The sequence below is a fragment of the Lotus japonicus genome, chromosome 6 (assembly GCF_012489685.1).
Source record: "Lotus japonicus ecotype B-129 chromosome 6, LjGifu_v1.2".
Lineage (NCBI taxonomy): Eukaryota > Viridiplantae > Streptophyta > Magnoliopsida > Fabales > Fabaceae > Lotus > Lotus japonicus.
The window spans coordinates 7,857,684-7,868,511 of NC_080046.1; the positions used below are offsets into that span (position 1 = coordinate 7,857,684).

A 10,828-nucleotide genomic window follows, 5' to 3' on the forward strand; every position below is an offset into this window, starting at 1 on the left:
ATAGATCCACTCACCCTTGTGCGGCTTTGGTTTGTGAAATTAAGGCACTAGGGATCCCAAATGTTAGGATATGTTGGAATCATGTGTATAGAGATAAATATGTTAGCTCACGCTTTAGCAAAGCATTGTATATCTATTCAAGGAGATACTAGGGTTTTTTTTTCTCTACCCTCTTTTTGCAGTGGTCCGTTCTTGACAGATTCTGCTGCCACCACCTATAGGAGGGGCATGTAAGGTTTCCGATTCTTTGGGCTTTAGCCCCTTCAGTAGAAAAAAAAATGAAATAAATAAATAGCCAACCAGAATCTTAACTTTTTTTTTGGTACAAAAAGAATCTTACTAACTTTATTATTTTCAATCACCCTACTAACCTTAGTGGGGCAAAGACAAGGTACCGTTAATTGCGGATGAAGTTTCTACTTTCCAGCAAAGAAATTAGCTAAAAGAGTGGGGCATAATATGGAAAGGTAAAAGGCGATAATATCCTCACACCACCAGAGTATAATATTTTAGGCACAATATATGAAAATATATGAAACATTCAACTCAAGAGAACATTACGCATTATTTCGTATTTCCCAAGACAAAACGATTCCCTTTGTTTGATTCATTTATATTCCAAACAAATCTACAATCAATTAAATAAAAATTGCTGGCCAGAGCAGGGGCCAAATCCATACTGTTTGATGTCTTGGGGCAATCTCAGATATTATACAACAGATATTTAGAACATATAAATAATTAAATGCAATATACAAGAAATAAACTTTGAAACACATGTAGCTGTGTTTGGATATCAGTTGACAAGTGCAAACTAGACTTTACCATGCACTTTAAGACAAACATAACTAATATGATTTGAGATAAGAGTTTATTCGTGTTGCAACAACTGGTATCCAAACACACATATTCATTGTTGCGGCGCACCACCATCTTTGCCACTACTGTCTGGGAGATTTTTAATTGCCTGCAAAAGAATAGAGAATCCTAGTCACGTCAAGCTGGCAAAATTTGAGAACAAGGTGGTTGATAGTCGTTGAGTGGTGGATGAGTTACTATTAACCTCATAGAGATACCAAGAAGCAAAAGCATCAGTGGCAGCATACTGTAGTTGCTCCTTTGACAAAACAGGAGTTTCCCAATTTCCCAGTCTAATTTTGTTGGGCTTTTTAAGCTGCAAAATATAAAAAGCTTTCTGAACATAGTTCTTCACCTTTTCCAAGAAAACAGTTTGTAAGGAACATACATCCTTCAATTTGATCAAAGGCAAGAGGAACTTGAGAAAAGAATATTTCAACTAGTAATCTATTATTATGGAAAACAAAAATTGATACAAGAGGAGCACCAATGGCTTGAATCACACGTCCAATGTCACGGGCAATTTTTCCATCATGATCATTACATCAGAATAGCAGAGATCTTTCAAAATATTCAAGGTGGATTCAGGCAAAAATGGGGCTTCACCATAAAGTCTACTAAAAAACTTGTCTGAAGCTGGAAAATATTCCAACATATCTTTAGCCACCCCAAGAGAAAGTTCCCATATAAAACAGCAGAAGATGAAGATTTCCCACCTGAATCCAACATCATGAGGGAGTGCAGATGGTGTAGAACATGCAGTACAAATTCATGTCCCTTTATAAGCAAACACTCAAAACAAGGAATCAGCAGCACATGCTCATATTCAATAGAACTAACATTGATGACAACAAAATTAAGAGCATTATCAATATCAATTGGGGCATTTTTAAAGAACTGAACTTCCTTATCAGTCTCAATTGAAACATGAGCTCTTTAATTTGATAAACAAATTCTAACAACCTCTCCAATGTGCCAAAGTTATCGTCAATTGCATAGCATGCATATATTAATTATATTTAGTTCCATTTTACTCCTATATCTGGAGCATTTTTGCAAACACCTTGTAAGCAGCTCCAAGATCCACCCAGATCAAACAAAATTAACAAATCATTCACCCAGTTAAAAGAAAAACTCCACAATCCTAGCAAAGACTTCATGAACCACTGAATTTCTGCGACGGTGGCAAATTCCACCGCACATGTCGTATCTCTCACATTCTTCATAGCAACCACCACAAGTTCGTTAATTCTTGGATTTTGGCAGTGGTTGAATCACACGCAAGTAGAAACTCGGCCATCTGCAAAATCTGACCTCGGAGCTCCTCCATCAAGTTTAGTTCCAAACGATCTCGATCAGCTGAAGGATCTTCGAACTTCATAACTGAATCTGATGGACAAGAAATGGTCTATGATTCTTGAAGAGGAAATTCTTATGTCGAATCCAACAAATTGTCAAACCTACCGAAGATGAAAGGATCAGGCTCAATGCCGGAAATCCAGAGTCTGTATCGGGGAATATAGAAATTGAAGGAATCAGAGGACGGGTGACAGAATCGGTATCTTTCGACCTTCACAGATGTTGATTGCTCCCTGACAAAATCAGAGAATGCAGGAGAAGAGTGTTCGTCGACTCCAAGATTAGTGATGAAATCCGAGAAATTGAAAGAAGGTAATCTTGCCTTGGTTTTGCGATTACACGGCTTTAAACCTCGACAACAGGTAGGTCAGAGGTAGAGATCATAGCCCGGCAGAAGTGGCGAGCTCCATTGTTGGAGCTCTGATACATATAAGGAACATGCATTCCTTCAGTATGACCAAAGAGGAACTTAAGAGAAAGAATACTTCAACCAATAATCTATCATTATGAAATTCACAGTATCTTATGCACAGTATCCCCTCTCTTTGGTTAGAGCAGGATCTCCAATAATCTTATGCGTAGTATCCCTTCTCTTCAAGGTGAGTCCCAGCCCTCCAAATTCAGCCTTTATCTTCTCAAGGCTAGCCAACCAATCCAACCCCAAGACCACATCTACTCCACTAAGTTGAACAAATAGAAGCCTTGGATAATGTCTAAATCTTGCATCTGGATCAGCAGTCCCTTGCATTTCCCTCGGCATCTCACCTTGCGCCCATCCCCCACTTCCATGACATGTGTGAGAGTATCTGCTACTGGTAATTGCAACCTCTCCACCGACTCCTTGGAAATAAAATTGAGATGCTCCACAATCAATAACAATGATTGTTTGTGCTTGTAACTCTCCCCCTACCTTCCATGATTTAGCTAAAGTGAATCCATCCATGGAGAAAAGTGACAGTTGCAAGGACTTGAAACTTTCTGGCGTAGAAAGGCCTCCTTCCTCCTCCTCGTCTTCCTCTCCCTCCTCTTGCACGATCATACAGGACTATTTGTTTTTGCAGTGATGCTCACGGGTGTAGGGTTCATCACAGCGGAAACATGACCCTTTTTACCCTCATCTCTGCCCCTGTCAAGTACTTGAATTCTCCACCCCTATTTCGAGCTACTTCCCCTGCTGTCCCTCTTCCACTACTGCCAATGACACTTCCTGCCGAAGAATTCTCTGGTTTCTTTTCAAATAAAGCTTTGTTTGTTAATAGAACCCATTAGTTACGGTGGTGTAAGTATTATGCGTCTTCCTATTCAGCACCACATTTTTCAGTTCATTCGAGGGCTTCCTGAATAACTACCGAAAGAGTAATAAGGTTGTACAATCTCACTTCTACCTGAATTTCTTCCTTTAACCCGTTCAGAAATATTCCTTCACAAATTCCAGATCAATCTCCTTCGAGGCCCCCTCATACTTCTCAAACTCATCTACAAACTCCTCCACCGTCCCTGTTTGAATGAGAGATAACAGAAACTCAAACGTATTTTGAACCATGGACAGCTGAAAGCGCCTAACAACTGCCAGTTTGAAAGCCTCCCACGTAGGTGCTGGATTGCACCTTTCCCACCATTGGAACAAACATAAAGCTCTCTCTAGAGTCGTCGCGGTCCCAACTGGCCTCGCTGCTGCCATCTGGAATTTGGACGCCCTGCTTCACACAAACTTGGCTGCTATAGCTGGAAGGAATTCCTCGTTTTTCTTGGTCCGGGCTTCATTCAGTTCCAGCCGGGTTATCATCTCCTTCTCTTGCGTCCCGTCCTCGGTGTCTCGCTCCATCTGTCGTGTCTACACCATGCACAGCCTCGGAGTTGTGGATTTCAGGACACCAGATCGGTGCTCTGACACCAGTGATAAAACTGGTATTTAAAGGTAAGGGGAGAACACAAACAGAGAAGAAATTAAGAAAACTGTGACAGATTCAACTCTGTTCTGTATAGAGACTGAGAAATCGTTTTATTATGAGAAAAACAATTGTTCTTGAGAAAAATCACACCTGGTTTCCACTAACCAGCCACCATCTAATTTTCCCAAAAACTGCCTAATAGAGGTACACTCACATCTATTGACACTAAACCAATTAACCTAATAAATATAATAATAGTAATATAACAACCCAATGCTGTTTGGATAAAATATAATAATAAAAATGTAAAAACCTAATGCTGTTTGGCTAGGTTTAAGTGCACCCCACCCCTATTGGTGCGCCTCACATAAACATTAGTAATAGGAGGTTTAGGCCCAAGCCTATCATTAACCCATCAGGTGTTAGAAACTCAGAAGAATACTGGACCAGTGAAAACACCGTGTCTACTCTATTTATAAGAAAATTGAACTCAAAACATACCTGTTTCGATAAAACTGTTTCAGTCAAAGCTGCAAGACCCCACTTATTAATACCTCCACCTAGCTTTTCATTAGCATGAAAGGAAAGATCTTCCACACCTTTGACAGATACGTTATAGTCTCTAAAAACCTTACTAGCATCGCTGCCAATCCCAGCTCCAACCTTTTAGATGTCAAAATTGTATTGATGTAATATTCATGATAATTGATTAGTTCTCATAAGTTGAAAGGGGAAAAACATAAAATCCAGCTCAATAGAAATTAAAACCTTCAAAACTGTGGGATCTTCAAGTAAAAGCTGTAGATTCTGGGGGATACCAGAATGAATTAGATGTAGAACGTGACAATGACTGGTGTCACCACATATCTGCATTACTGCTACTTTCCCAGGAGGAACACCTATAGATTTAGACAATAATGATTTAAGTAACTTCGAGTAATGGAAATATTTGCTTATAAAGGATTGTGGTTCTATACGGACAAAAGGAAAATGCTCTTCTTCTGCTAAAAAAAGTAAGAAATATCCCTCTTATAGATGACGTTGAGACAAAGCTATTACAGGAAAGATAATCTATAAGTTATGTTATCAAGTAAAGAGTCACAAAATTGACTAGAGTGAGGAAGTTTAATCCCTGAAAACACTTAAGGCTATACCTTCATCCATATTGTAACACAAAATAGAGACTTGAGCAAGGATTTCTAGACTGTCCGTTTGAACTTCCGCATCAGACCGTCCATGGCCAAGTTCAAGAAACTTGAGCAAGGATCTGGGCTTGCTTAAACCGTGTAATATAACGTTAATTTCAAACGAAACTAGTTGTATAAAAATTGGTAAAATAGGCAGGAACACAATTTTCTTCACTCTTGTTTGCATGTCAAACCAACAAAAATATCTTAATATCCAAAACATCACCTATATTATATATTATAGCCCAATAATCAGCTTTTAAGAAAAACAACAAAAGAAGAACTAGAAGAAGCTGATTCAACCTCTTACGAAGCTGGGTCTCCACTCAATGTCAAATCCAATTGCAATTCGCATCATCGCTCTTTTCTTTTCTTCAACAAATTCTAAGAGCTTTGTTACAGCCTTCTGTACATCATCAAAACTCCTGCTATACGTAATTTGGCCACTAAACTTCATTACTGGCAATCTCATCCTTGAGTAGCCTGTGTAAAGTTTGATCAGAAAAATTAGAGGAAATGCAGTTAAAATTTATTCAAAATTCATTTTACAGAAAAGAAAGAGAAAGATAGATTTTAAGGGTTTCCATTGAATTCAGAGCGAAATTGAGAAAGGGGAAACCCTAAGAGAGAGAGAAATGTATAAGGACCTTGAGAGTGAGAAGGTGAGAGAGTTGGGAGTTGAAGAGCGAGAAGCGATGTGGGCAATCGGCGGTGGCTGCTGCGGCGGCGGCGGAGGGAGGAATGAGAGGATTGAAATGTGGATTCGATGGCTTGAAGTTCTTCCTCTGAGACAGAGAGAGGCTCGCATTCGCAGACGAATGAGGCCAGTCGTGGGAAACCAAACTCTTCCCTCTCCTTTTCCTCTTCCCCTAACCGCTTCATCTCAGACTCGGACTCAAACTGCTACTTCTTCTTCTTCTACTCCAGTGTTGTTTGGTTATGCCGATAGACTACTCTACTCAAATGTCATGTACATTTCATATTCGTGTCCTTTGGTTGGAGGGAATATCAATATACGTTGGTCATTATTTTAAAAAGAAAATCACTTTCAATTTTTTTTTATTGTAAAATTTAAATATTTTGTAAAATTATTTTAAGTCATGAAAATGTAATTTTATTTATCTTTTAAGAGTCATTGTTTCGTAGACAGATAAACAGACATAATATGATAGCGTAATCACATTCTACTCTAATATGTTGTTTGTTATGTCAATAGGATAGAATAACATAATTATGTCTCTTATCATATCTTATATATCATGTGTAAAAGTTATTCTGAAGGGGAAGCTGATATAGAATTATCCTGATAGAATAGAATAATAGTTTTTGATTCTTTTAGTAACTAAGCCTAAATTTAACTATTTCAATATTTATGTAACGTCCCAATTTCTCAACTGAGGAGTCACATTAGTCACCTAACAAAGTCTAAGGACTATTTCGTAATCCTAAGAAAACACGATAATTTTTTTCCTTTTCAAAACAACTAAACACAGTTTAATACATAACATAGTCTTAATTAAACAACCCGTTCCCGACATATAATAATAGTGTCTTACAATAGCATAAGCAAGTTTCCAAAATAAGTACGCACACTTAAACAGTGGCGAAAACAGGGTTTTAGTAGCAGAGTTTTCAGATAACGAAGAAGACTCAAAGCATAAACTACTAAGAGGAAACTATACAGCTTCTTCCATCCTTGCTCCGCCAGTTACTATCCCTCCTCCATCTCAGCAGGACTAAGCATCGCCAGAAGGCTCTTCATCGCCTAATAGCGTTAAGCGCCCAAATAACAAGTAGAAAATAGAAATGGTTAACTCCATGCAATTACCACGTATAAAAGAGAAAATCATGCTATTCAAATTTAATTACCTAGCATGGTAAATAAACTAGCAACTTAAGTTAATCCAGATATCAACAAAACCAGCAATATAACTAAACTCATATATCAACAACTTAACATATATTAACTCAGATAATAATAACCTCAACAATGTAACATCCAATCAGATATCAATAAACCAATAACTAAAATCCAACAACATAGGGTCAGGTGTTAGTTTCCTATAATGCAACTATATGCTGCTACCAAAATGGATCGATCAATAACGTCTCGCAAGACGGGACAATCACGCGGGACCACACCCCACCTCATCGTCACTTTAGAACATCTCGCAAGATGGGACAATCACGCGGGACCACACCCCACCTCATCGCCACTGTATAACGTCTCGAAGGACGGGACAATCACGCGGGACCACACCCCACCTCATCGCCACTGTATAACGTCTCGAAGGACGGGACAATCACGCGGGACCACACCCCACCTCATCGCCACTTAAAGACCAAGCCCTATATGTCAAGTCAATCAACAACAATGCCCAAACCAATGATTTATTCGGAGTAACCACATGTTATTCCTATTATCAACGAACATAACTCAATTCAATTGCATACCAACTCAGTTCAATGACAGAAACCAGTAAACGGTCGAAGCCTCTCAGAAAACGGAGACACACGTCTCAATAAGTTCACTCGGCCGAAGCCTCCAGAAAACATTTTCCCAGTTCAGCACAATAATCATAATCCAATGCCAATCAACATAAACATCTTCATCTCAAACGCATGCAGTGCGATAAAAGCATGCAAGACTCAAAGACACTCTAAAACCGAGTTACCCTTACCTTCGTGAGTAGAAGTTGTGCATGGAAATTGCGAACCTAGAACAAGGAAACACAATCATCAACACAAGCCTCACTAGGAGCAACACGATCTAATAATACTAATCGAAATCGTAAAGAACGCTTTTAAAGCTTCAGAGTTCCTATTTAGGCACAAATTGACAACAGAACTTCATTTGCTAAAACGCGCATAACTTGAGCTACAGAACTCGGAATGACACGAAACCAATGCCAAAATTTCGACAATTGAAAGAGCTACGCTATAGCTCAGGTCATAGAGACCCAAAAAAAATTTTTGGACACGGTACCCTAACAAACAGGTTTCAGCCACTTTAGAAAATAGGGTTTCCGAACTTTTTCTTCGATCTAAATCAACTCCTAGGTATTCTTAGGCGATATCTAGGCCAGGGAAATTCTCAGAAAAATTATCGGATCGAAAACTAGAACAGGGGTATTTTGGTCAAGATTTTTAGCTCGGAAACTCAAAATCGGAATTTCGAAAAATAAATTGGATGAGGTCGATGCCCACGACGTTTATGACAACTAATCCTACTGATGCTAAGCTCAGTCGAGAGTTTTTGATTCAAAAAGCGGAACCTCAGCATAAAAATGAGTTTTTGAGCAGAATTGAAGTTCTGCGGCGATTCGACGATATTTAGCGAAATGTAATCCGCTAAACATGCTCTTGGGCATGCAGGGAATAAGTTTAGACAGAGAAATCAAGTTATTTGGACAGTTTTACAAAAAACTCAAAACTTTGAGCACAGAAAGACATAGAGAAAAGCGACAGAATTTACGATCAGAGGTAAGGAAAAACATCAGTACCTCGAGGCCTACGTATAGCAACTGTCAGTGCGACGATCAGTCAAGGATTGCAAAAAGCTCTTCTCCCTCTTCTCCTCAAGCTCACCCACGGCCAAAGCATGGAAAAAGATGAAGATATTTCAAATTTTGGCTATTTATAGATTGGTCAAAAACGCGACAAAACAAATATTTCCCGATTCCGATTTTTCCTGTGCAATACTCCGTGAATTCTGAGTGGGTTTCCGATGTCAAGTTTCCAGAACTTGAATCAAGGTTTTTGTTGTTCCTTTTTTTTAAGTTGTCTGCATTTTAGCTAATGTATGTGTGTGCCAAGATGTAGGACCAGATGTTGTAACATCGTGCTGTGACATTTGTCCCTGCGGATCTGCTGTGTGTTTGGCTGATTTTTCTAGAAGCTTTGGATGGGTTTCGTGATAATCAAGTTAGGGTTATTGAAGAAGCTTCTCTGTGCTATCTGGAATATAATATAGTGGAATCAAATCTGTTGAAGAGGATTTGATTTGGTTTAAATTGTGAAAGTTGTTATCTTTTGTTCAAATCTTATTTGATAAGATTTGTTACTGGTTTAAAAGATTTGTTCCAGATCTGTTTTGTGGACTCTATTTTCGTGCAAGCTCATTGAAGATCAAGACCTGAAGAATGACTATTTAAGGAGGCTTAACCCTAGTTGCAAAGTGTGCGTTGGGCACCCAAGGATTGGGTTTTTAGGGTTTTGTTTTGTGAGTCCTTGTTCTGTTATTTTGTACACCTCTCTACTGCCTCCATTGATAATCATATGACTTAGAGTTGGTTTGTTTAGTTGAGTTGTAATCTCTTCAAATTGTTGTTTGATCATGAGATCTATCTTTCAATCTCTTGTAAGGGATCGGTCACTGTGGCAGTGATCATTAGGAGTTAGGGGAAGTTTTCTCATAGCTTAGAGGAGAAGGGCTAAGCTAGATTCACTTATGTAATAGTGGTAGACATTGAAGAGGCTCTATACTAAGGGGGAGTACTTAGGTATAGGAGGGACTTTCATGTGACCTGAGAGCTATTATTTTATAGTGAATTGACTCCTGGATTGGTATCCTCCAGATGTAGGTGATGTTGCACCGAACTGGGTTAACAATTCCCTGTGTTTTTTTCGTTGATTTAATTTATGTACTGTTGTGCAATTGTCGAACCGATTGTCCCAGCATCGCGTTCGACATCTGTCCTGTGCGAGAACCGTAATTTCAGTTTTGGAATAAATGAAACGATCCAAAAAGCAGTATGAAATAATTCAACCCGAAAAACTACTTTTTTGCAGCGAATGTCAGATGCAGAAACTTCCTTCTGAAGAAAGATTGGAAACATCGAAAGAAATGGGTGACCGCGTGTGGAATCTTCATTTGAAGCTCCGAATAGAAAAAGTCTTCATCAACTGTTTACTTTAAGGTTCTTGAGCTATCAGGAACTTGGTTTCGGCAAACTTCCGAGAATCGAAATCGATCGTTCGTACAGTCCAGGGTTTCTTGTCGAAACACTCGTCATGGAAAGGAATAAGAGAAGTTCTTATATTCCTCTGAATATTTTTGAATATCGTTTCTACAGTGCTTTAAGAGCAAATTAGCCATTTACTAACGTTTTCGCCCTAAGGCTGAAGTGAATGAAACTCGTGCTATAACCTATAGCGACTATATAACTATTCTTAACCATTTCCTGAACTTTCTTCTTCATAACGCTAATCCAAACATTAAACACGAGTCAAGTTCCTCTCACGCTTACACATAATTCTATGCGTGAGTTGGAAATTAATTATTTATTTAATTCTAAAATCTTGGGTCTTACTCCCTCCGTTCCTGATCTTTTGTTGTTTAAGGTTATGCACATTGTTTAAGAGTGCAATCATTGAAATATTTGTTGACATAAACACTCTTATTTAATGTTGAGTTAGAGTGAAGAGAGAGAATAGTAATTATTGGTTAAAAAACTTGTTATGATTTTGATTGGTGAAAATAAAAGGTGGTAGGTGAGAGATAGAGTATTAAATGAGGGTATACATGGAATA

At 38.6% G+C, this 10,828-nt stretch overlaps 1 protein-coding gene across 1 annotated transcript; it reads right to left on the reverse strand.

Moving 5' to 3' along the window:
* Positions 1–546: 546 nt before the first annotated feature.
* LOC130724446 (3'-5' exonuclease-like) lies at positions 547–6,273 on the reverse strand. Its single transcript, XM_057575673.1, has 6 exons — positions 5,944–6,273; positions 5,600–5,779; positions 4,878–5,008; positions 4,611–4,772; positions 1,064–1,174; positions 547–967 (listed from the first exon to the last, which is right to left on the reverse strand). The coding sequence occupies exons 1-6, from the start codon at positions 6,176–6,178 to the stop codon at positions 911–913; spliced, it is 876 nt and encodes a 291-aa protein (XP_057431656.1). The 5' UTR covers positions 6,179–6,273; the 3' UTR covers positions 547–910.
* Positions 6,274–10,828: the final 4,555 nt, after the last annotated feature.